Source organism: Poecilia latipinna, unplaced genomic scaffold (assembly GCF_001443285.1).
Source record: "Poecilia latipinna isolate Pla-1442-1.1 unplaced genomic scaffold, P_latipinna-1.0 Scaffold1266, whole genome shotgun sequence".
Lineage (NCBI taxonomy): Eukaryota > Metazoa > Chordata > Actinopteri > Cyprinodontiformes > Poeciliidae > Poecilia > Poecilia latipinna.
This window is the reverse complement of record NW_015113882.1, coordinates 37,494-63,097: the sequence shown is the minus strand read 5'-3', so window position 1 is coordinate 63,097 and position 25,604 is coordinate 37,494. Positions and strand designations below refer to the sequence as shown.

The window sequence follows — 25,604 nt, the reverse complement described above, 5'->3', positions numbered from 1 at the left end:
GCATTTATTTATTTTATTGAATGAATTAACGTCTGCGGCCATCTTGGTCCAGGTAGGAATTTAATAACTTTCTTCTAAACCATTTAACTGTAGCTCTGCCTTTACAGTCTTTTTCAATAAATTAGTATATGTATTCCAGTGAGGCTTGTTAGTCAGATTAAAAGTACCTTTTGAAAAAAAGCAACTTTTAAGCAGATACACTTACATTAAGGCCATATTTCTGTTTTAAGCATGTTTTTATGTAGGATGTAATATTCAACTCTTAAATGTCACGCTTTCATTACAGAAAATAATAATTAACAGAAATAAAGGCTTGACAACATCAGTCGCCGGCCACCATTGATGCTGCCACTACCTTGTTTCATAGAGAAGATGTGTCCAAAGTGATGTAGTCTTTATTTTTATTTTTTTTAATCAAAAATGAAAAACTACACGAAAAATATTAACCAGTATAAGTTACTAATTTGTGTTTGTTCTTTTACTTTTCATGTCTAAATAGCATTATAAATATAGTCACGTCGTCTTTCCGCCCGGTTGTTTGTCCCCAAACATCCGGGCCGTCTCTGTCCCCAGCACCGCCACCCTACGCACTGTCCTGAGTGACAACTAGCAGCCTCCGCCCAGGCTAGAACCGCTACAACCAGGTTGACTTCTTCCTACGCCTACCCGTTACCGGGGAGCCGCAGGAATGACCGACAGTATTCCCCTTCAACCGGTGCGGCGTCAGAAGAGACACGACAGTAAAAACAGGAATGGGTAAGGGCGTTGGACAGCGCCGTAATGTTAATGTTATGTTTTTTGCTGTTTTTTGTACTTGTCGGGTTCTGCTGTTGTACCGTAAATTGTTTACACCTCCGCGTCGACATTGTGTCCGAGACCTATCTAAACCTATGCTACTTTCTCTTGTTTTTTAGTGGTTTAAAATGGCTAAAAGAGAGATTCATGCTTACATTTAACATGTCGCTATTCATTGTTGCACTTTAACAGCTAGCGTTAGCTAAGCTCCATGAGATACATCCTTGTTCCGGGGTGCAGCGCTTGCAGCAAGTGCATTTGACGCCCATGTCAATATTTGCTCAGCTAACATCACTTCTGTCTTGCTAAAGAACAAAAAGCAGGGCTAATTCGTTAAAAATAGTCTTCAGTTCACAATTCATCAAAGCTATTCTTTATCAGATTATTCATTGTTGTAGCGCATCTAAAAAGGGCAGGCCCCATTACTGATGATGGAGAAGCAGGAGGCAGTGCTGACATGCTGCCCACAGACTGATGAGGCTGCCATGGTGATGTATATCTGTGAATTAATCTGAAAATACAAAGACTTTGAAATATGTAACCATGGAAAAGGTTGCATTAAATCAGTGAATAGCTGATCAGTAAATGAAAAGGCTTGTTCAGCCTGGTGCATCAGGCTAGCTACCCACACAAACGATGACAGGGAGGTTTAGAATGGTGTGTCAATATGTTTCCACAATTTTTCACATTCAGCTTTTATTTGTACAGCAAAGCTGAAACGAAGTGCTTTGAACATAAAAACGGATTTGATAATTTTCCAGTTGTAAACATGTATGGAGAATTTCATATTTTTCAGCTTTCTTGCCATTTTCTATTTCTTAAAGGACACAAATTTAACAATACTCAATAAATTCTGCCGTTTTTGAACTAATTTCAACCTTAAATGATAGAATCTTGCTTCATATTTGATATATGAAATATCTGCTTTTGGCTTTCCTGATTTCTTGATGTTGACATTCACCATAGAAACAACCTTAAACTCTGATTTTTGCCTTGACCACCACTATGTACATAACTCATAAGTGCATGACATGTACTATGAAATACTTTAAAAATACAAATAGTAAAACAACATAAACTTTGACAGAATATAGACATAAATCTGAAGACTGTGAATTAGTAGAAGTCATTACATGATGTGTCTGTCATATAAAACATAAAGATTATTTAATTCAGTTAAACTATACAAAATGAAATAAAATTTTGTAACTCATATTATTGAAGTTTCTTCAAATAGTTGTTGTAGATGATAATGGTGGTGGACAGAAAGGACTTCCTGTAACGGTCAGTTTTACAGCCATTGTAAGTGAACCTCTTATCAAAGTCTTTGTTCTTGCCTAACAGTTTGATGACTGCCAAAAATCAACATTTCAACTCTCTCTTACAGTTTATTTTTCACCATCAGTGCCGTTTGTCCAGTAATGTGTGATTTGTCCTCATTCATGCGCTGGCTGCAGTACTGACCATATTCTAAACAATGCAGTCAGAGCTGCTCTGCTCGACAAACGTGTTGATTCCATTTTGAAACTGCCTTGGCAGTTGAAACTGTCTCTATCTGCAGTAACATCTGTAAAAGCTACACATTACACCTGGTAAAGGCGTTGTTTTAGCCTCTTAACTGTCATAGACATGTAAGTGTTTTGAGGGGGGACAGTTAAGAGTTTGGCCAGTGAGTCATCCTACTTACTGATTGTGAGTTTATCTTTAACAGCAGAATCTTGTTCATGTGATAAAATGTGTCCTTGCGTGGTAATAAATACATAATAAAGAAACCCATCACCAGTTCTCCACTTAAAGACTGACTGTCATTTAAACATAGCTTTAAATGATCTGTATATGTTTATTTTTTATTATAAACTGTAATCTGTAAATTCAGTTTCAGGGAGTTAATGGTGTTGTTTTATGATACATTGACAAACATGGAGTATCTATTACCAAAACGAGACAAACTTTGTTGAACCAATACAGCATTGTAGGTTATAATACAGTTTAGCTCAGTTTTCGAGGGACTTTACAAAACAAAATGTTATTAAAAATGCATTCAATTTCAGTTTATTCTGACTGGTCAAAACATTTTCTAAGGAAACCCATCAGATCGCATGAATCCACTGACTTGCAGCAGTCACTCCTGGATGAATTTGTAGCAACGGGATAATTGTGTTTTATCATTGGCTGCAATCCCTCATACTGAGCATGTAGCAACAGTGGAGAGGAAAGACTTCCTTTTAACAGGAAGAAACCTAGACTTCTTCAAGAGAAAAAGTCTGGCTTAAGACTTAAACTTTAGGTTAGCAGAGCCAAAGAGGACAGTGGTTGATCTTTAGACTTTTGCCAAGGCAGACAAGAAATAAAGGAGATTGGTGCTGATAAATCAGTTGGCACATAAATTGGTTCACGTCTAGTTGCATAGCCTTTATTTGCTAAACATTTGGTAGAAAATTTGTCAGTAGTTTAAGAATAAGAACTACATCGCAATGCATCACAGTCATTCATATTTTATAGTCTGTTTGATATCTCACAAGACGTGTTACTTCTACTAGGTTAAAGACGTGCAAGCTTGTGTCATAGTCTTTGTTTTGACAGTGAGAAATGACCTTACTTCTGCAGATAAGGTCAATATTTATTTACATGGCTCTTAGCTCAGTTCAGCGCTGCTCCTTCTGCATGTGTCCGGGTGGAGTAAGGTACACATTACAAACAGTGGAGCATTTACAGTGAGAGTTTCTCTGAATTGTGAATGATGATGTGAACACTTCCAAATTTGTTCCAGTGGTATAGCTCAGAAAAAGCCTGAAAATAAATAAATTTTGTATTGGTTAACTAAATCTCCCAGGGAAACATTCAGAAACTTCTGAGAAGTAATCCCTGGTTTCCTGTTCCCCCTGGGGAAGAAATATGATGTGGCACAGAACCCTGTTTTTCCTAGCTATTGACCGCAAGGACCAGACAAGGGCTTATAGGTGTGTTTCAACTGTAGGGCCCTTTTCCTGGAACCAGAGTTGTTTTGTTGGGCTATTATTAACAAAACTGCTGTATTTTCAAGGGTCAAAACAAATTACAAGCAGTAAAAACTTACCCCATAAACGGCGGTTGTAAGAAAATCCTACTTTTCATTTAGAATCATCTCTTGAGTAGAGTTTCATGGAACTAGAATGAGGAGGGTTTTGAAATGTTTGAATCTTTCAGTTTCATAATTCAGTCATATCAGATTGAACTCATCGGTTTAATGGGATGGGTGTTAACATTTGTCAAATAATTACAAAATGTGGCTGTACTGAAATTTTGTTTCCTCTTTTCAGTCACTTTAACACAGTCTTCAAAGGAACCTTTAGATACTATGTACATAACAGCTGGTTCTTTGAGTCATGACAGGAAAAAGCCTTTTCTCTCCTGTCATAACCAAAGTAAATATGTAGAGTTGACTAAACGCTACTGAGACTTTAACATGAACCGTGTGTTTGGTCAGGTGAGATGAGCTTTTCTGCAACAAACACTTTAGTTAGGACTGATGTGAAGCAAGGGAGGAACATGTGAAAAAAATAAAATAAATTCTCTTAATCAACTGTCTTCATAGCCATCTCAGTCTGCATATCTAAATTCAAAAGCAAACCTTTAAGTTAAGTTAGCATAAGAGGTAATTATTATTATTATTAGAAGTGATTGTGCGAAGAAGGATTCTTCATGAAATGAAAAGGATCATGAACAACCTTGAACATCGTCTTCATCAGACTGTTAAACTGTTAAACAGTGTCTTCAATCAGAGGTTTCTCTAGACTCACTGTAATACAGACTGCTACAGGAAATCCTTCTTGACCACAACCATCAGTAGTTGCCTTTTTGAATTAGTAAAGTATTTTTGAATTGATTAGAATAACACAGGACTCCGGGCATTCTAAGGAGATTGTGGAAAGAGGAATGATCAAAGATCCCTGTCTTTATGCTGTGACATTGTGAAATGTTATATAAGAAGGCTAAGTACTGTCCTATTGCTGACGGGGGTTTTATGAACAGCAGGCAATGATTGTTTCTCTTCCGAATTTTTTTCTCCACTGAGTAAATTTCCTGAAATTAAAGATCGGATGTTTCTTTTTTGTTTTTTCAGGTAGAGATTATGATGAATGTGGAAGATTGCTGCAGATACCTTTTTTTTTTTTTAAATACATCATGTTTTTTCCTCCCTCTCTCGTTGCTTTCAGATGCTGCCCATGGTCAAGTTGCTGCGGCATGGGGGACTTCCGTCCTCGCACCGTGTGGCTCGGCCACCCAGAGAAGAGGGAGCAGCGGTACCCGAAGAATGTCATTAACAACCAGAAATACAACTTCTTCACCTTCCTTCCTGGGGTTAGTGTCGGTCAAAGGTCGCCTCTTCACCTTTCCTTTGTTGAACCTCGCCCACCTCCTTCAGGCAGACATGAGTTCACTGTCAATTTGTTGGACATGTTTTAAAAGAATTTGTAGTCCTAAACTTTGCTCCCTCTTTTTTTTTTTTTTTTTTTTTTAGCTTTTCTTAGAGATTTTGCTGGAAATTTCAGTCACTCATAGGCTCACTTTGGTCACCTCAGAGCAGCAGATGTATGATTATTTTTTTATTTTCAGTGTTTCAGGAGTTTTAAATACCTCTGAAGATAACTCTTAAACCTTTTTAGGACCTGTAAAATTTTTAGTAATGCTGCAAAGAACACACGTTTGTGTCGCCTAATGCAGCTGCTAGTTAACTCTGCAGTCGTGGTTAAGCTTAAGCTAACTACATTTCAGATAGATAAAACCTAAAATGAGAATTTTTCATTAAGACTGCACTTAACTTTTAATCTCTTGTTTTGTTTTTAATTAATTGTCATTTAAATAATGAACTGAGTACAGCGTTTGTGTTGTATGTAGTTTTCTCAGAGGAAAGCTCAGTAAATCCTCCTTTAGCAAACACCTGGTGTTGATGGAGAGGCCTATTAGTTTGCATTAGCCATACTTGGACATGTGGACTTGGACTCCTATGTCTAAGTCTATGAGCTGTGTTTTGGATTATGGCATTTTCCTTTCCTGATTTGCATATTCTCATTTGCTTTCTGGGCATCCAGTTGTCTTAAGATATTTTTTTATGTGTGTGTTAATGCCGTCTGAAATTGAAAGTAGCTCAGATTTGTTTGGGAAGCAAAAGACAAGAGCAAGAAGTTTTTGCATTGCAAATCAGGATGCTTTTTTGTTTACTCTGTCTCATGTCAAGATGTTGTTTCCTCCGGAAAATATGGCAAGCTTTATGCTTCTGCAGATTGGTTGCTGCTCTGCCGGCTCCACCGGGCAACGTCTCTGGAAATGCCATGGAGCAGCAGAAGACACAAGTTTTCTCCTAGTTGTAATCTTGCACAGAGGTGGTAATGAAAGTGGGCAAAGCTAGAGTCTGTGTGTTAAATTTAGGATCACACACTGGGGGATGAAAAGCAGATATTTCCAGATTGCTACATGCTTAGCAACCCACAAAGAGCACAATCTGGTTCAAAGTCTGCGAAAAACGTGGAAAATTAAACACATTTAGATACATATTGCTGCTAAGTTACTAATATTATTGTTTTGATTTCTGCTGTTATGTCTGGATATAAAGTCACATTCAACTAATTCAGTTCACTTAGGGAACCAGAAAAGAAAAAAAAAACCTTCTTATAAATATATAAAAGTGACTTATTGGCTATTCATGTTTGTGCTGCCATTATACTTCTGTTTTATTGACACAGTGGCTTACTCAACCAGCGGGTTTGAGTGATGGGTCTCTTCTGTGTTATTTTGTGGGTCAGAAGTTGAAAAGTGTGAGAGCGGCTTTGGGACATATTTTAAATTAGAATTATTTATAATATGTAAGTCATTGACATATTTATAGCTTTATTATGAAAGTGTCACAAGACTAAATTCAAAGTCACACATTCCTGTTTTACAGCCATTTATAATACATTTCTCCCAAAAACAACACGTTGTCATATTATCTGCAGGTTTTATTTATGAAAGCTTGTTTCCATATTTGCCCACAGAACCTTTCTGCTTTTGGAATATTTCTGTCATCTTTAATGTTGCACTCACACCCTGAGTAGTATTAACCAATCACACTTGGTTATTATCACTTAAAGCAGTTTAATTTGACCTCTCAAAAATGCATAGCGATAATTTATCTGATGAAATAACTGACCCTATTACTTTAATATATTAATGTAAACATGTTGAGGTACAATTACATAAGTAGAGTAACCAATTTAACCAGCTGGAGAATGGAATAGGCCACTTATCCTTCCATTGTTTCTCATGATTGGTCAAACACTAATCAATCTAAACAAAAAATTCACAACGACAAAGCGCCATAAACAAAAGTGATACTTTTACGTTTAAGTCTGAACAAACAACAAGCCAACAGCTTTTTACTTTAACCCATTTTTAATTTCATATCTGACAGAAATGACATTGAACACACTTTTCATGCATACATTTTCACCATCTTCTGTTGTGTTCAAAGCTACTACCTCTATCAAGGAACCCACAGCATGCCTTTTCTCTGCCACAAGTCAGAGCTCAAATAAAATTGGCATCGGCAGGAAATGCCTAATTGTAAAACAGGCTACGGAGGGTTAAAAGGGAAGAAAACAAGTTACTTTTTAATAAGAGAGAATGTCTTGGAGTAGAATTTGACTAGTTTGTGTAATGTTTCAAGTAAGCAAGTAAATATTCAACTAAGTTGAATTTCTCACTGTGATTCTGAAGCTGAGGTTTTTAAGGTTCTTGTGAAAAAATTCAAGCGTCTGCAGGGACAAAAGAAGCGACTGTGGTTTAGTAGATGTTAAGTGTTTCACACGGTTCCTCCTCTCTGCTCTGTGTCCTCAGGTGCTGTTTAATCAGTTTAAGTACTTCTTTAACTTGTACTTTTTGCTACTGGCCTGCTCTCAATTTGTCGAGGAGTTACGCCTAGGTGCCCTCCACACCTACTGGGTCCCTTTGGTATGTTGCATTCCAACAAATGTTAATCATTGCAGTCCCTCCACTTCCTTTCCTCACACATTATTTGTGTTTGCTGCATTTTTCTGGTTAGTTTATACTGTTTAAGCTGCTCTGCTCTTCATTGAATTTTAAAAACTGTTTATTCTCCCTCTAATTGTGGCACTTCCCTCTCCCGTCCAGGGTCTTGTTTTGTTTATCACCATCACGAGGGAGGCAATTGAAGAGATACGGTGCTACCTTCGAGACAAAGAAGTAAACTCTCAAGTTTACAGCAAGCTTTCAAAAAGAGGTGAGAATGAAGCCTGAACAGCTCAGCTTATGTTTGTCTGTACTGATATCTGTCTGTTATTTGTTCCCCTGGATCAGTGCCTTCCACTAACTGTAGGAGGTTGGTCCTATTAAAACTTATTGGGGCTAGGGGAAATGGTGGGTAATTCAAAGCAGAGATTTAAAAGTGTACATAAGGGGCCTTGGAATAAAGTGGTAGCAGCAATAAAAAGCAGGGGACCTCTTGTGGTTTCCATCACTTTGCCTCTTTGATGTGGCAGCTTGTTTTAGCCATAAACACAATGACTGGTTGCCTCCATGATGGCACCCCCTGCGCATAATTTGTGGTTTTATAGAAATTTTATGGTGTCAGTACTTTGTTAACACAGGAAGAAACATTGTTTTTCCAAGTTTTGTTAAATCCAAAGTTTAGGAACAAGAAATATAAAAAAGTAACATTTTATTGAAGCGGTACTGTTTTATCAGGGTTTTTTTAGTTGTTTTTAATGTTCAAAGCACTCATGTGAAGTCCTGCAAGCTCAAATGCATAACAATATTAATGCACTTTAATGTCTTACATATGCAAAGCCAAGAGGTCACAGCACGGTTCAAGGGTCAGTGATCTCCCCCAAACAATTTTGCCTGTTCATTCCAAGTGGAATGAGAGAAAAAGGCTCAACTCCCCCCCCACACAACATTCTTTCAAATCTGCATGGAGAGCTGCTTTGGCATGCAGGACACCAGTTCACCCAGAGGATACCTTAATGTCTGATGATTCTGATAAAGTAAAACCAATCTGCAGACTTTCAAAGTGTTGCTATATATAACAAACTTCCTCCTCTTACTTTTGTTCTGCTTTTCAGGCACAGTGAAGGTTAAAAGCAGCGGCATTCAAGTGGGTGACCTCATAATTGTGGAGAAGGTTTGTTGGAGATTGTTTGTTGAAGGTTTTGATGAACATCTGTGAATAGTTGGGGCCCTTCAGGACCGTTAAGTCACCGTTTATGTGACGGCCAATAACGAGCCGGGTTGTTAATCATCTGCGCCCCACTGGCGACTGAAGGGGAAGGAGTTAGTAAAGATTTTGTAATCTTGTGATCAATTCTGAGCCCCAGCCTGTCAAATCTTAATACTTACACAAGAGATGTGAACCTAAAATGGCTCTAATGAGGTTCGAGTACAAATTCAATTTAGTTAGTATTGATGTAAATTTCTTTGTTTTGTTTTTTTTATTTCAGATATAATTTATGATTTATTTTCTTTTTGCCAAAGGCAAAAGACTTCCTTTCCAAGTCTTTTAATTCAGTTATTTCAATTAGCAGATTGAGAAACATCACCTACGATTTGAAAGTCAATATGGTGTCAAAAATGCAAACCTTGTGATTATAATAAATTAATAAGCGTTGTTGAAAGGAATTTGTCCTCAGACATCCGACTATTGACATTTTGAAAATAAATTTGCTCAATGGAAACACAGCAGCTTTGAAGAAACGTTTATTTTTTGATTAAAGGTTTTGGTGGTAGGATGATGTGTTTTTTGCTGCCTGTTTATTTTGCAAAACTCTCATGGAAACAGTTTTTTTTGCATCACATGTCACATGATCAACAACTGGATGATGCCACTGGCACAAACCATAAAGAAAAAGACAACAGGAAGTAGTTGAAGTTTCTTATTTAATGGAAACACCTCTATTGTGAAATCATTTTTTTTTTTTTTTTTTTCCTACACAAGTGTAATATTGACAAAACTTTGTGCACATTTGTAATGGAAACTATAGATATGACTGCTTTGACAGTTGTCCAGCAGAGAGATCCCCTCCAGGAAGAGGTTATTGCTGAAGAGTGTTGTATCCAAGCTTTATGATGTAAAGTTAAGTGGAACGAAAAATTGTACCAGCAACAGCGACAACCTGTAGAAGATTGTGAAGCAAAGATCAACCAAGAATTAATTAATTTAGGGTTTTAAATTTTAATTATGATGGTCTTAAGAAGTCTGACGTTGAACATACTGAAACATTTTGTAGTTCTTTTATTGGCATATGTAGAATTTAAAGTAACAAAGCAGTCCAGATGAACTTGTTGCATTTAGTGTAAAAAGCTGAGCGAAGGGTGATTTTTCTGGAAGGCTTACGACTGCTTGGTTGTTGCTAATGTGGCTCACGCAGAGCTTAAAGTCTTGTTTGTGTTTAGTCATAGGGAGAAGTGCAGGGACAGAGAAGGAAAAGTAAACAGTCATGAAGTGATATTGAATTCTTGTTTTTCTTTCTAGAACCAACGTGTCCCTGCTGACATGATCTTTCTGAGGACTTCTGAGAGAAATGGTAAACATCTGCTGGTCATTCTCTCAGATAGCCACAACACCCCGACTTAGCTATCTGGTTTGGGAAATTATGTGTTTAAAAAAAAAAAAAAAAAGGCACAGAGGTGGCAGGATTAACCTGGAGGCACAACAGGAAGCCTAAAGATGGAGCTAAATTCTTACTGGAACTTCTTGTAAGTTGATACAGTAATGGGCCGCATAAACAAAACAATGTACCACCTGCAATGTCTTGCCCTACTTAATTTTTGTCTTTCAAATGAGGAGATAATGAAAAGCAAAATCAAGGGATGCACAAGATGAAATGCAAAGAGACAAGAGACGGGCGAGGAGAATGGCTCACTGGCTCATCTGAATAATCAAATATGGATAAGAACAAGCTCTGTCAGTGATGACAAATGTACTGAAGGACAATGCATTCTTTATTTAAAAAAAACAAACACTTGCGTCACACAATCTGTATTTGTTTTTTCTTCTTATAAAGCTAACTGGCTCTGTTTGAAAGACTTAATGTTTGTTGTTGCATCTTCCTGTTCCAGGAAAAAAACAAACTTTGTTTTACTGGAAATAGTTGCTGGTTATCTCTCTTCCATGTGGAGGCCATTAGGTCAATTATGAAGGGCCTAAGCCATGATTGAGAGTTTTGGGCAGGATGACGCATGCATGCAGGAGGAGGGGGATGGGCTCTGGATGCCTTTCCTTTCCCTGCCAACAATAATGGGCAGCTCTCACTTTTAACTGGTGCAAGAATTATATTACTTATAATTTAGCATCTTGAAAGTTAATAATCAATATGGGATTCAGACCTTGTGGAGTTTTTTTGAGTAATTTTTCTTGTAAAGTGAGGCCAGGGAGGTTTCTGCTTTAACTAAATATCTATGTATGGTCGCCCTCTAGAGGTGAGTTTGTTTATAGTGTTGCATCTTTTCCAGGATCCTGCTTCCTGCGAACTGACCAACTGGATGGAGAGACAGACTGGAAATTGCGCCTCCCGGTGGCCTGCACGCAGAGGCTGCCAACTGCCGCAGTGAGTGAGAAGCACACTGGAGAAAAAGTCGAGAATTATGCCTTTGTTTAGTCTCGTCCTTTCCCAGCTGATGAACACAGGACTGATTGTGAATCCAGATTGTTTTCTCAGTGCAGCAGCAGGTCTGTCATTACGACAAGAGTGGTCATTTGGGTCAAGAGTGGGGTGGCTGGCACTTCAAAGGACCCCGTAACTAAAAGGCCGGACTCACCTCAGGCCTTTACTTACAGGAAGGTTTTTAGTGTTTGACTCAAGACCTTTCAATTCTGAAAATAGTCGAGGCAAGCTTGGTTTTGGTGGATGGCAGGAAATTCTAGAATCAGATGATTTTATAGACATTTTCCTTGTGATGTAACTGGCAGCTCTGACCTGATGGTGCTTACTCACATACATTAGCTGATAGCTTGAAAGTGATGATGATCACTTCTGATCAAATTGAAAAAACGCTAATTAGTGTTGCTGGAAATTTAAGTAGTTTTTTTGTTTGATCAAGTCAGGACATATTCTTTAGAAAGATACGGTGGACACTTTTGCTATTTTTTGTCTGCATGTCATTAAGCAAGCTCAGCAAGAGTGTAAAATTGAAAATCAGGCACAAGTCAATCAGATGTTAAGCCTTCTTTATTTTCTCGCAGGACCTTCTTCAGATCCGATCATATGTGTATGCAGAAGAACCAAACATTGATATTCATAACTTTATTGGAACTTTCACCAGGGTAAGTCTGTTCTTCTTGATTGTGATAATATTTAAATATTAGTCACTCTAACAATTTTTTTTAATTTAATCTCTTTTTACCTAATTGATCAATAAACATCTTGTAACTTGACAGATATAGTTCTATCCTTTAGTAAACTCCAGTGGTGGGCACTGTTAGCTAACCTAGCTCTAATGCACTAATCATGAACATTAGTTCTGCTAATGTCAAATTTCTATACAAACATGGCATTTAGTGGAAGCTAATGCTAAGGTGTAAATTCAGCCATGTTGATATCCAGCATTGTGTCAATGACACAATACATTGTATCAGACTCATTAGGATTAAATTTGTTACTGCATATTTTGCCGTTACAGTTTGAGCTTTAGGAATCGATTCTTAGGAACAGATCAGAAGTTGTAAATTAACGCTTTAAAATTAATTAAGGTCAGTTATGGGCGCTTAACGTTTTCAAAGTTGCCAAAAACTCTAAAGCGCTAAATGAAAAATTTGCTCCAATATTAGTTCATTAGCAGGTTAGTGGAAGTGTACTCAGTACTGGTAAACTCACTTCTTGCTCCTACTGATAATGTTTTATCCTGAGCAGCCTGCTGAAGTGCTATGCTAATGATAGCTTGTTTATGCTCTGTTTTGATACGAGTTGTTGATCGTTCTACTCAAAATATATTTGGTTGGAGTTGATTTTGTGCAGACAACACTTAAAGATAAAGGTATTCTCCTACTTCATAAAACTTAAAAATATCTGCTTCTGTCTGGACACAAACACACAGGGAGCTGCAGGAGCCAATACACACTTTCAGAGCGAAATCTATGGGAATTGAATTGAGTCTGGGGTTTTTAAAAAAATCTTAATTAAACTTTGTTACAGTTTAGTTGCATTATAAAAGTAGAATATGATTTTATTTATTTAATTCCATTTGTCATCTATTTTTGTTATCTATTGTGAACCATAAATTAGAGATAAAATGAGCGTTACTGAAGATGTTTTTTTAAGCTCTTTGTTTTATATTTTAGAATGACTTGAGTGTTCCCTCACCATGTTTTACCGAACCTTTCCAGGAGGATGGAGACCCCCCAGTTAACGAAAGCCTCAGCATCGAGAACACCCTGTGGGCCAGCACAGTTGTTGCTTCTGGTAAATGTCTGACTCATATTACACCAATAAAGCTGTTATTAAGGAAATTAACTTGCTTCTTCTGGGACTGTTGATCTGATATTTTGTGAAAAATTAGTGAGGCAGAGCTTTGTCCATTTATAAATCGCTCAGTGAAACTTAAGTAGAATTGTTAAAAAAGTGTTTTTTTCTCTCCTGCAGGAGAGTAAATCCTCCTTAACCCACTTTAACATGTGTTACCCATTATGCAATTGGAAATCTGACTTTCTTCATTTTAGAAAAGTCTATTCATGTCAGGATTATGGGTCTGGAAAACATCTTTCTGACATATTATGGTTGATGCCGGAGCTTTAGTCTACTGACCTGAGGCACTTTTTGGCCTTTTTGTCTCCCCTCACCCCAGGCACGGTGGTGGGGGTTGTGATTTACACAGGCAAGGAGCTGCGGAGCGTCATGAACACCTCCAACCCGCGACACAAGGTACAGTAGGGTGCCATAAGTGGAGTACGACTTGAGAACAACTTATAAACCTCACTGATATTCCGACTGTCAATTATGGACTTACTTAGAACTGCATTTAGCGTCTTGCAGAAGTATTCACACCCCTTGAGCTTCTCCTCACATTGCAACCACAAACAGTCTTAAATCTTGTCATGCTTCTTTCACTTCACAACAATGCTAAACTTGCTTTAATCTATGAAGTAAAACAAAGTTTGTGGTTGTAACATGTCAAAACGGAAACAAAGTTTCAGGATTATGCGTACCTTTGCAAAACACTGCTTTGCACATGCACAAAATTTTTTAGGATCCGTAAAGTTTGTTTCTTTTTCTCCTGTCAGGTGGGTTTGTTTGACCTGGAGGTGAACTGTTTGACCAAGATCTTGTTTGGGGCGCTGGTCGTTGTGTCACTGGTCATGGTGGCCCTTCAGCACTTCGCTGGCCGTTGGTACCTCCAGATCTTCCGCTTCTTACTCCTCTTCTCCCACATTGTGCCCATCAGGTCCAAAATAACATTATCTGAAATATTCTTTAGGTAATTTAGTGGTTTCATAATAAACTTATCATCCTTTTTTTATTTATTTAATACAGTTTGCGTGTTAACCTGGACATGGGAAAGATGGTTTTCAGCTGGATGATCAAGAAAGACTCCAAGATCCCAGGGACGGTGGTGAGGGCCAGCACCATACCGGAGCAGCTCGGACGCATCTCCTACCTGCTTACTGACAAAACAGGTTCCACTGCATACTCTTTGTTCTCTCAGCAAAAGATTTACTGGGGCCAGCAAGTCGAGCTCTAGAATGGGAGCTTATGGTAAATGAGTTTAGTGTTTTCCTTCCCTGGGGGCGATGCTCTGTGGTGGGGTTTCTGCTACCTATTGAAACCTTAAACCATAAAACGAGACCCCAAAGTCTCTCATCCATACACACATTTACAGCCCAGCAGCCTTTACCGCTGCACTTCCTCAGCCGTGAGGTGTTGTACGTCAGATTTACAGCCCTCATGGCCAATAAAATGATCAGCCATTTCCACATCCAGAGCGCGATTAGGCCAGCGGGGTCCGCGGGTCAGGCTAATGTATGTGCATGGCCCCTCAAGTCTTTTTGATATACTGGCAGAAAATGCTTTTAAAGTAAGCGTGAGGATTCAGAGGTTGTGTGTCGTGTCAAGGGCTTCTGGCTTTCAGTTACCACATGTCAACTGCAAAATCTGCTTCAGATAACTTGTTTGTAAATCTAAAACCATCAAAAGTATTTGCTCTTTTGCCAAAATCCCAGGGCTCAATTTGATTTGGCTTCCTGTATGGAAATGCTTTCTTTGTCAGAGTTCCCACGCAGTCAAGATAGGCATGAAAAACCAGTTAAGAAGAGAAAATTGTTTAAGTTTGAACAGCAATGTCTATACTGTTCTCTAAAAGTTGCATTATTTATCTTTCTTGTGCCACATTAGGGTTTAAATGTAACATTTCAGACAAAAGAATTTTGTTTTTTAAGTTTTTGGTTGCTCAGGTGACAAAACATTAAAGCAATTATTTATAGTTTTACAAATACAAGAAAGGTATCAGAGCTCACAAAGTTTATTTTAAAGAATCCATCTTAATTTGAGAAATTCAAGCATCATACATTTTGATTTGGAAATGATCTAAATTAGATTAAGCGCCCTAAAAAGTTGTGATTTAGTTTTTTAACGCATTGTCGAATCAGAATCTGACTTCAGTGTTGTGTTTTCTTATGATTTTTAAAGTGACCAGATGAAAAAACTTAAAAATAACCCAGTTTAAGGTTCATACTTTGTAAAATGTAGAACTCTGGGTCTGGAAATGTAAAATAGAAAATGTGTACAAACTCCGTTCTTTTCTCTTTACTAGGCACCCTTACCCAAAATGAAATGGTCTTCAGGCGTCTCCATCTTGGAACCGTGGCTTATGGGATGGACTCGATGGATGAAGTACAGAGCCATGTGTTCAGCGCATACACACAGGTAAGAAAACACAGAAACTAGAAAATAAAAAGTCAAGAACAGGTTGGGAAAGGACCAGGGGAAAAGAAGCATGGAGCATTGTGGAGAGGAATTTTTGAGTTTGGGATTATTGTTTGGTTGAATGCTTCCTAATCTTATATGACACTCTTTGTCCTCTTGACACCAGAGGTTAGTGAAGCAGGAAACAGGATCAGCCCACAAGCGAAGCGCTGACAGGACTTCTTTAATGACACCATCATTAACCCTTGGAGCACACGGACTTCTAAAAATAGCAGCGCCACAATGCAAAAGCAAATCGTTCATATTTACTCTACACATCTGGTTATGTTTATGGATCGCTATCAGAGCAGCGAGTGAAAGATCCTTACTCTTGTTGGTCCTCTTTTAGAAAATCCTTGACAGGAAATTAAGACTCCATCTTCAAGAGAAGGTTTATACGAGAAAGTATAGGGTCACTGGAAAAAAACCCCTCTTTGGTAGGGTTGAACTAGTTTCTTTATGCCCTTGTTTTAAAATTTCTAGTAAGACTTATTGAGTGAGAATTTTGAGAAAAAGTCTGAATTCTGAGAAAAATTTTGAATTCTGATATTAAACTAAGAAATCTGAGAAAGGTTCTGAGTCAGAATTATTCTTTCTTTCTGTGGCTCTAATCCTCTTCTATGAGTTAAACTGTTCATCTTAAAAGTTCTATAAAGACTTTTTGATAAACAGTATTTTCCTATGCAGCAGTGTTGATCATCTATGACAGTCCCATTGGGGCTCCAGCTTATTTTCACAATCAAACAGCTGGAAACCTTGTTTTTAAATTTTACCACAGACTTATTTTGTCATTTTAATAACAGTGCGTTCTGCATTTGTCCCCAGCCGACCCATGACCTTCCGGCCTCCAGGGCTCCGGCAGCCACCAAGGTCCGAAAGACCATCAGCAGTAGAGTTCACGAGGCTGTGAAAGCCATCGCCCTGGTGCACAACGTGACGCCCGTGTACGAGGCCAACGGTGTGACGGACCAGGCCGAGGCAGAGCAGCACTATGAAGACACATGCAGGGTGTACCAGGCGTCGAGCCCAGACGAGGTGCAACCTACTTCCTACTGCTGCACTGAGAAAATCCTGTTTTGCCCCCTTCTTTATTAAGAGGGGGGCTGATTTACAGTTAAATCAAGGTTTCCCTGTATAAAATCATAGCTCTAAAAGAAAAAAGGTAGCACACTGTAACTTGAGGCAAAAATCTAAGACAATTTTGACAAAATGTGTAAAAAGCAATTTGCTTACAACAAATATTTTGCTAATTATTCTGCACAATACATGAAGAACACTTCACAGTGGGCCTCCTTCGCGGTTCACTATTCTCGAATATTTTCAGTGGAATATAATTTTTAATTTTTTGAAGAAAATGTGCCTGTTTCTGTATTGTTTTGTAATACATATCTAAAATATTTGAAAGGAAATGCAAACCTGCTTTACACAGTATTATCTGGTGTTTGCAAATTTCCAATTTCAATTTCCTCTGTGCTAACTGGCTATAAGAGCGGAGATAAGGGAGACAGTGGATGCTATCTTGTTTGGTAATTTCATGACAGTTTCCGCTGCATATATTAAGGCCTTTTTGTTGTTTTCACCATTAAAATAGGCAGTTATAATCATTTTTATATAGGGTCTCAAGTATTTCTGGATTTCATTTATTTTTAGTCAAGTTAGTCAAGTCTTTTTGAGTAGAACATTTCAGCAACAAGTGCTCCAATTACAGGGGGGTCACACTCTTAAGCCTCCCTGGTAAGGTCTATTCAGGGGTTCTGGAGAGGAGGGTCCGTCGGATAGTTGAACCTCGGATTCAGTAAGAGCAGTGTGGTTTTCGTCCTGGTTGTGGAACACTGGACCAGCTCTACACCCTCAGCAGGGTCCTGGAGGGTGCGTGGGAGTGGGAGATCTTGATGGGACATTAATTCTTTAATCCTAGAAATGTTCTTCAGGTGATAGAAGGCCGACTTTGTAATTATCTTTATGTGGCTCTAAGGTTCATCGCTACACCCAGATTGATAATCAGATTGCTATGCACTGATAATTCAAGATGTGTTGTGTGTGATTCATGTCAGCATGGGGTTAGCATTGCAGTTTCCTGTGTCACTGATTAAAAAAACAATCCCAGCCATCTGGTTTTTGAGTCAGGCTGACTAGTTTTAACGATTTTTCAGTCCAGCTAGACGCGAACCGCTGACCTCGATGTTGGAGGTGCCTTTGTGGTGGATGCAAAATCCAAGAATGCTCCTACGTCCAGTATTTCTAGACTATGACTAAGCAGATATCTTCAAAACTCCCATCCTGGACGACCAGTCTTGTGTTAGTCAGAGCTGAGCTGACGTTAAAGGGCCACTGGTTAGGCCTTGTTTGACTTCCTGACACACATTTACAGTAGAAATAATCTTGAAACAATGTTTTTTGGCTTCTTGGTGTCATAACATGAAAACCAGAAACCATCTGTTCTTCACTCGTCTCTGCCTATCGTCGGCCATTTTTCCTGCCAGAGGACTGACGGTGACTTGGATGTGCCATTTGGCTGCTGGCCTGAGAGTTATTGTGAAACGTCTTCCCACCCCCCTCTCATGCTGCCGTTGTATTAATGGATGATGTCGTGTCCTTCAGAAAGAATTGAGCACAACTAATGTTTTCTCTTCATGAATGGACATCAGTCAATAACCTTAAGTGCTGAAAAGGATTGCATTATTGATTGATTCTTTCAGTGCTCACAATTCTTTGTCCAAAAATGAATTTAATTGCTTTTCATCAGACTTAAAAAAATAGAATATATGTTGACATAAGGAGTCTAGTATGAGGTTTAAAAATCTGAGCAGAGGTTAATGATCACATTTTCTCTCCATTCTGTTTTATTTATATTATAATAAACTTAATTATCAGATGATGGATAAAAAATGCAGAAAATTCATCTTTCTCTTATGTACCAAGTCTATTATTTGAAAGCTTTTCCACTGTGGTGTTGGTAGGTGTCGCTGGTGCAATGGACAGAGAGTGTTGGGCTGACTCTGGTGGGAAGAGACCAGTCCTCCATGCAACTACGGACCCCTACTGGTCAAATTCTGAACTTCACCATCCTCCAGATATTTCCCTTCACCTACGAGAGCAAAAGGATGGGGATTATAGTGCGAGTGAGTGTTAAGATGATATTGATATTGCTGTTAATTTTACTTTATGTTATTGTAGGAGAATGNTATGNATTTTGTTGGGGGTTTTTTAAAGGGGAAAAACAAAGTAAAATTTTGTCCTTAGAGGGAGAAAACTAAAATCTGTTATTTATTTTAAAAAATAACAAGAACAACAGTGATGATGTCAAGTGTTTTCACTTGACAAAAAAAAATATTTTTTTAATCCTTTAAAGTTGAACTTCGCAGAGTCGCAAATAAGAAATTAAACAATTATAGAAAACCCATCAGTTGTTCACCAATAAGTAAAAAAAATTAACAATTTTTATGTGTAAGTAGTGTTTAAAATATAGAGTCTTGTATTTTATAATTTTCTAAGTCTGAATAGAGACTAGCAAAAAGAAAACAGAAATTTGTACAAAGTGAAGTGCTCTTCTTGTGAATTTATTTCATTTGGGGTTTTATTCATAAGCCGTTATTATTTTACTTTTTTTACTCCATTTAGCATGTTCAGTTTAATTCATTTCTTAGGAAACCATCATCACAATCTGGTCAACACTAAATGAGCCCAGGACTATCAACACAGTCCACTGTCACATCCTGAAATGTAACAGGAAGCTGTAATTCTCAAGGAGGAAATAGTACACCTCTGAAAACAGGTTCAACTGAGTCCATCATTTTGCCGTTTTTATTTTATTTATTTTTTTTTGTAAAACAACTTATGTGCTGGTGTCTGTGGAAAAAACATCATTAGCAAGTCTCACTGATTCTTAAGAAAGCTTGACTTCTTAAGAAGTCGTAAGTAGAAGGTAAACAGTTGAAAGTTGTAGACGACAAACATCTCTGCAGTTTTTTTTCTGGACATATTTCAAACATGTTCAGAAACATGTTTGAAATATGTTCAAACATATCCTTGGAAAAAAAAAATACATTCACCTACATTTTTATAGTTTCTAAGTTTCATTTTGATCTGCAGTATTTATTTTCAATATAGAAATGAGAATTATATGTAATATAATTGCTACTAAATGGCAGACAGTAATTAGACTTCGTTTGATGTTCAGTCTAAGTATATCTAAATTTCTAGGCATATATTGAATTATATTGAGTCACAGTGGAGGTGGGACAATGTACTTTATACAGGGACATAAATGTATGTATGTATCTTTGCATTGAGTTGTATTTAACATTTGTGTCATTTAAACTTAAAGCTGTAATGGTTGTTGTAATTTGAAAGCATTTCAAATTCAGAAAAAAAAATCTTTGGTACGTTTATGCTAAATAAAAGTTATTAGCTGTGGCCTAAACCATTTTTGTCCCTGAAAAAAAAGAAAGAAAAACGTTGTGGAATTTATAGAATCAAAGTTTTATTTTTATCTTTAGAAAAAAAATAAACATTTGCCTTTTACAAGAAGAACAGCCCCAGAATACTAAAGCTTTCTATCAGCCTGGCCCTGTTTTTAAAAGAAACGTTGGCATATGTGATCAAACTGACTGGAGCTGGAGTCCAGTAACCTGTCCTGTGTCGTCACATATCAACATGACGTGTGTGTGTGTGTGCGCACTAAGAGCCCCTGTTGATGCATGCTACTGGGACAGACACACATGTTGACATATAAAAATTATTTTGGCCAAAAAATATAGAAAAATAGGTAAGATGAACCTTTATTTTTGCTTTTATGATTAGAAACAGGTTTCTAAATCAAGTTTCAAGAGCCACAGACTGCAGACCCAGTCTGCAACAGACATTACTGTGGCTATGAAAAATGAGAAACTGAAAAATATGTAAATTTGTGAGTGTCTCTTTACTAGTCCACATCCTAACTATATTTCCAAGGGATTGCTTTCAAAACTTTCTAGTTTTCTCTTTGCCCTCCCCCTAATTTTCAAAGTAGTTGGGACACCCTGCCCTTTAGAAAAATATCCCTACAGGCTAAGGATTCAATTTCTTCTTCTGTCTGCATATAAAAAAGCTAATAAATGATAGCTCTATTGGCTTTTTTATTATTTTTTATGTCAAAATAGTAGGTTGTTGGCTGCTGTTTTGAAGCTAATTGCTACTTGACACAGGGCCAGAATATGAAAACAGAATAACATTTTGTCTGAGAAAATCTTCCCCTTTTGTCCTGTGACTCACTCTGGTGACTAACATCATTTTTGTTGGCTGATATCTCACTCAGGAAGCCTGAAAGTTTTAAACTTGACTTGATTTCCTGATAAAAGTGACATTAAATCCATCACAATTACCAAACACATCCTGCATTTCCAAACAACACAGACTTACAGAGCTCACGTTGCTCAGGAAAACGTGTCCTGCAAAAATCAAGTCTTTATCTGCTGGTTTTCAGGACGAATCGACAGGAGAGATAACTTTCTACATGAAGGGTGCTGATGTGGTGATGGCAGGCATCGTGCAGTACAACGACTGGCTGGAAGAGGAGGTAAATGTCCTTTTTCTTTTTGACATGGTGTTATTTTTGCTAGAAAGTCCTCTTACACTGAGAGACGCTTTGTAAGTTGCTGAACCCAAATGTTCTCGTCTGTGTTTCCTAGTGTGGAAACATGGCGAGGGAAGGCCTGAGGGTCCTTGTGGTCTCCAAGAAGTCGCTGACGGAGGAACAGTATCAAGATTTTGAGGTAAGCATACACTTATAAGATTAAACCGCAGAGAGGCAGAGCCGGGGGTTGGGTCTCAGAGGAACTTTCTGCTAAAAGACGAAGGATTTGTTTGACCCAAGTCGAAGGAAGCCTGCAGAGCTTTAAGTCAGTGCTCCAGAAGACTTCAGTGCTCCAGAAGACTTCAGTGCTCCAAGCACATCAGCTGACGGACATTACAGATACAGATTGATATTTTGCCCTGACAAGTAAAACCTCTAAATGTCAAAGTGTGTTATTTGGTAATCAGACTAACCTTTGACCCCTATTGGAGCCGCATCTACCCTGTCCTCCCACACAAGCACACACACACATACACAAGGCCCCTCTTATTGTTTCAGCAGGGCAGGGCCGGGCCTTCTCCCCTGCAGTCGTTAGCCCCAGGCACATTTCTGAAGAGTATAATTGAGTGAGCAGAGCTGGTGGGCAGCAGTGAGTCACCATCTGAGTCACACACAGAGTTTGTGTTCCTCTATGAGTCATGGCCAGATTGTTTTTGCTTTATTTCACTTGCAATTTGCCCTGGAGCTGGAGCGTTAAAGATGGGCGTTGCCCGATTGATCATGTCTGCTCCGAGTGTACGGATTTGGAGCACTGCAGTTTTCACAACTATACAATGGCAAGTTCAAAAATGTACATTTCTGCTGTAAATGTGTTTGCTATTAGCATTAAAGAATGGGGGTCAGTTTGCACACACACATAATAGTGAGATTCCTGTTCTGTCTGGAAAAGTTTGACATTTTATTAAAGGATTCTCTAAATCTGGATCAGATTCATGTATAGAATTAATTTCTTTCTACATTTAAATGGTAAACAGCCTGCACTTGTAAAGCGTTTTATCAAGTCAGAGGACTCCGAAGTACTTCGCACCACATTCAGTCATCCATCTATCCCTTTGTTGGTCCATCCATCCATGCATTTCCTTTCTTCATTCATCATCCATTTGTCTGTTTATCATCCATCCATCACTTTCTGTCCATCCTTCTATTCTTTTGTCTATCTGCCCATCCATTCCTTTGTCTGTCCATCCTTCTCTTTGTCCATCTATCCAGCCTTCCCTTTGTCTGTCTGTCCCTCCATTCAAGCCATCCATCTATCATCCATCATCTCTTTTTGTCTCTCTGTCCACCCATCCCTTTGTCAGTCAGTTCATCCTTCCCTATGTCCGTCCATCCATCCAACCATGCGTCCTTTGTCCCTTCCTTTTGTATATCTGGCATGTTTACTCTCACAGAAACAGGAGTGCTACTCTTCTTTTTAATTCTCTCTCAAACATAACATCCAGGTTTGTTCTTTTTTTCCCCGCTGGTCTGTGATGCTGATAGCATCAAAGCTTATCGACATCTCCTGACTTTTCCTGTTTCTCTGCCTCATTGGCAAAACTAAAGAGGGTGCCAGTGGCTTCTCTCCAAACACACTTACAATGTTAGTAGAGTTTTAAACTCATAGTAGCAGCTACTGTTTTGATTCTCAGCCAAGATTGTTGAGGTGGGCCCCTGCAAGGGAGGGAGGGGGCAAAGTGTGGGCGAATGTGTCTGCAATTTTGCTGTGCAAAGTTGTTTGGAAAATCAAAATAGCTTAATTTATTATGGATTTGATGCAAACAAGTATCTTCAAAGTATAATTTTTTTTGTATAAATAGACTAAGTAAAGACATCAATTATCTTGACTTCTCTACTTGGACATGTCAAAATGTAAATGTCCTGAAGAAGGGGGATATTTTAATAAAAGAGCCGGACACGGTGCTTCTGCTTAGCGTATATTATTATCTCATTTAACTTACAAACATACACAATGATATCAACGTTGAAACAGCAGTGTTAGCAATGGAGCTAACAACAGAGCTAACAACGGAATTTAACATTCGGAGCGTCAAAAAAACTCCCAAGCTTTCTGAAAGTTAAAAAAAGCACATTTACAACCTACAGGTGTCTTTATATATACTCATACCTCAAGAAGGGGGATATTTTATTAAAAGAGCCGGACACGGTGCTTCTGCTCCAGCGTATATTATTATCTAAGGAGGAAGTTCCGGTGCTCCTCAATATAGCTAGCGCAAGCGCTAGACTCCCCCTGCTGGTTGCATCTGACCATTACACCAGCTAGACATTAACATCTTCAACCCAAACTGCTGGTAAAGCATTACAACCTCTTAACATCAAAAGAATAAATGTATCTCTGAAATAACCAACTTTCAAATGTATCTAAATTCCATCCATGACAAAAATACCTAAGTTATCTGTCGTTGTGGTGATAGTTTATTTTTCTCTTCATTTTTTTGAACCCTTTTTTGTTGCAGACTAACATTTCCTCTTCCTTTTCTTTATCTTTAACAATATTATGCTCTTCTCACTGCTTGGAATGAATCACACTTTTTTTTTTCATGTTTGTGTTTTTATATCCACCCATGTGTGATATCTCCATTGTTTGTGCTTCTCCCCAGGCGCGGTACGTCCAGGCCAAACTTAGTGTTCATGACCGCTCCCTGAAAGTAGCCACGGTGATCGAGAGCCTGGAGATGGAGATGGAGTTGTTGTGTCTGACCGGGGTGGAGGACCAGCTCCAGACCGATGTCAGACCCACCCTGGAGATCCTCCGCAATGCAGGCATCAGGGTGTGTGGGGCTTTTTATCTTACAGTGATATGAAAGCATCGCCATAAAAAGTAAAGAAGCAGACATTTGATTTGCATTTTATATGGTTGCCTCCATAATTTTTCAGTGAATTGAATTACATTGCTTTCACCATTAGTTTTAATTATTTAAATGAATGCAAAGCAAATGTATTTTTGAACCACAGCAAGAAGACAATTCACAGTGGTTTACATTAATAAAAATATTAATGATATAATAAAGGAATGCAAAGTTGTACTACAGACTAAAATTAAAATCCTTTCAACTAATATTATAAATGGAACAAAAGCAGCTCTAAACAAATGGAGTTTTTTCCTTGAGAAACTCAGGGTTTCAGCAGTTTTGCAGTTTTATGGAAGTTTGTTCCAGATTAGATTAGAGGAGTATAAAAACTGAATGTTGCTTATCCAGGTTTAGTTCTGACTTTTAATGTTACGCTAGCATCTAAATTACAATTTGGCACACTTGAGCTGCATTATCTAAATAGTTCTTTGTCATATGAATAAAGCATAGTTAATGCTTATTTTCTTTTCAGTCATTTTAAGATTTTGCAATTGTTTTGTGATTTATTTATTTTTTATCCTTTTTTCACTGATTTTTTGGGGCTATTTTAGAAATATTTGCATGAAATTTTGCTATCTTTTTTTCTTCTATCTACATAAAGAGGAAAAAAGATGAGGAAGACTGATTGGGCACACAAACATTTTTATCCTTTAAATAATTTCAGTCACAGACTAAAAATTTGACATCAAGTAAGGCAGAGAAAATGGTATAGAAGAAGTAAGAAATACCGTCAACTGCAGATGGGACTTAACAGTCACTTAAAGCCAAAATTTTTTACTGATTTTGCGGCAAATTTGCCGCAAAATTAGCATGAAAAAAATGTGAGGATCTGTTTATTTTTGCATTAACTTCCACAATTGGGGAATGGTGAAAAACTAGAGGACCTGACTTCCGTTTCAGTAGTTAGATTTTTTTGAAACACACTTAACTTGGACAGATAATAAAAAAAAAATCTGATTTTGTCACTTTTTGCAGTAGCTATAATGATATAGTAGATTTTGATCCTGTTCTGTTTGTATTTATCTAATCTTATCAGTGATTATTATGTGATCAGTTCAAGCATCAGGTTTCCACAGACGTAGTTTTTTCTGGTTTCTAATTAGGTTTGGATGCTGACAGGAGACAAGCTGGAAACTGCCACTTGCACCGCTAAGAACGCCCACTTGATCACCCGCAACCAGGACATCCACATCTTCAGACAAGTAAGTGCATGACAAGGTCGCAGCCTTAAGTGCATATGCAGCAACATTGCAATGCGGTTCCTGTCAGGACAGCTTTGACAGCTTCTTTAGACGCTCGTCATCCAATCATTGTCCACTCCCTCTGACCCACACAGTTTAGCTAGTGGTCAAAGAGCCCCATGCAGCGCTGCATGGAGCTAGAGCTAGCATCCACAGCTGAATAAATCACCTCCCA

The 25,604-nt window shown here is 38.1% G+C and overlaps 1 protein-coding gene across 1 annotated transcript in view; it reads left to right on the top strand.

The window, feature by feature from the left end:
• The first annotated feature begins 556 nt into the window (after window positions 1-556).
• Window positions 557-25,604, top strand: part of atp9a (ATPase phospholipid transporting 9A) — a 37,464-nt gene continuing 12,416 nt past the window's right edge. Inside the window, exons 1-19 of the mRNA XM_015054642.1 lie at window positions 557-756; window positions 4,992-5,136; window positions 7,651-7,764; window positions 7,945-8,053; window positions 8,895-8,953; window positions 10,301-10,352; window positions 11,281-11,375; window positions 12,011-12,091; window positions 13,151-13,226; window positions 13,609-13,685; window positions 14,045-14,205; window positions 14,295-14,437; window positions 15,571-15,683; window positions 16,548-16,757; window positions 18,683-18,844; window positions 21,187-21,279; window positions 21,392-21,475; window positions 23,937-24,107; window positions 25,292-25,390. Of these exons, the coding sequence (XP_014910128.1) occupies window positions 689-756; window positions 4,992-5,136; window positions 7,651-7,764; window positions 7,945-8,053; window positions 8,895-8,953; window positions 10,301-10,352; window positions 11,281-11,375; window positions 12,011-12,091; window positions 13,151-13,226; window positions 13,609-13,685; window positions 14,045-14,205; window positions 14,295-14,437; window positions 15,571-15,683; window positions 16,548-16,757; window positions 18,683-18,844; window positions 21,187-21,279; window positions 21,392-21,475; window positions 23,937-24,107; window positions 25,292-25,390 (2,112 nt within the window). The 5' untranslated portion in view covers window positions 557-688. The remainder of the gene's footprint in view (window positions 757-4,991; window positions 5,137-7,650; window positions 7,765-7,944; window positions 8,054-8,894; window positions 8,954-10,300; window positions 10,353-11,280; window positions 11,376-12,010; window positions 12,092-13,150; window positions 13,227-13,608; window positions 13,686-14,044; window positions 14,206-14,294; window positions 14,438-15,570; window positions 15,684-16,547; window positions 16,758-18,682; window positions 18,845-21,186; window positions 21,280-21,391; window positions 21,476-23,936; window positions 24,108-25,291; window positions 25,391-25,604) is intronic.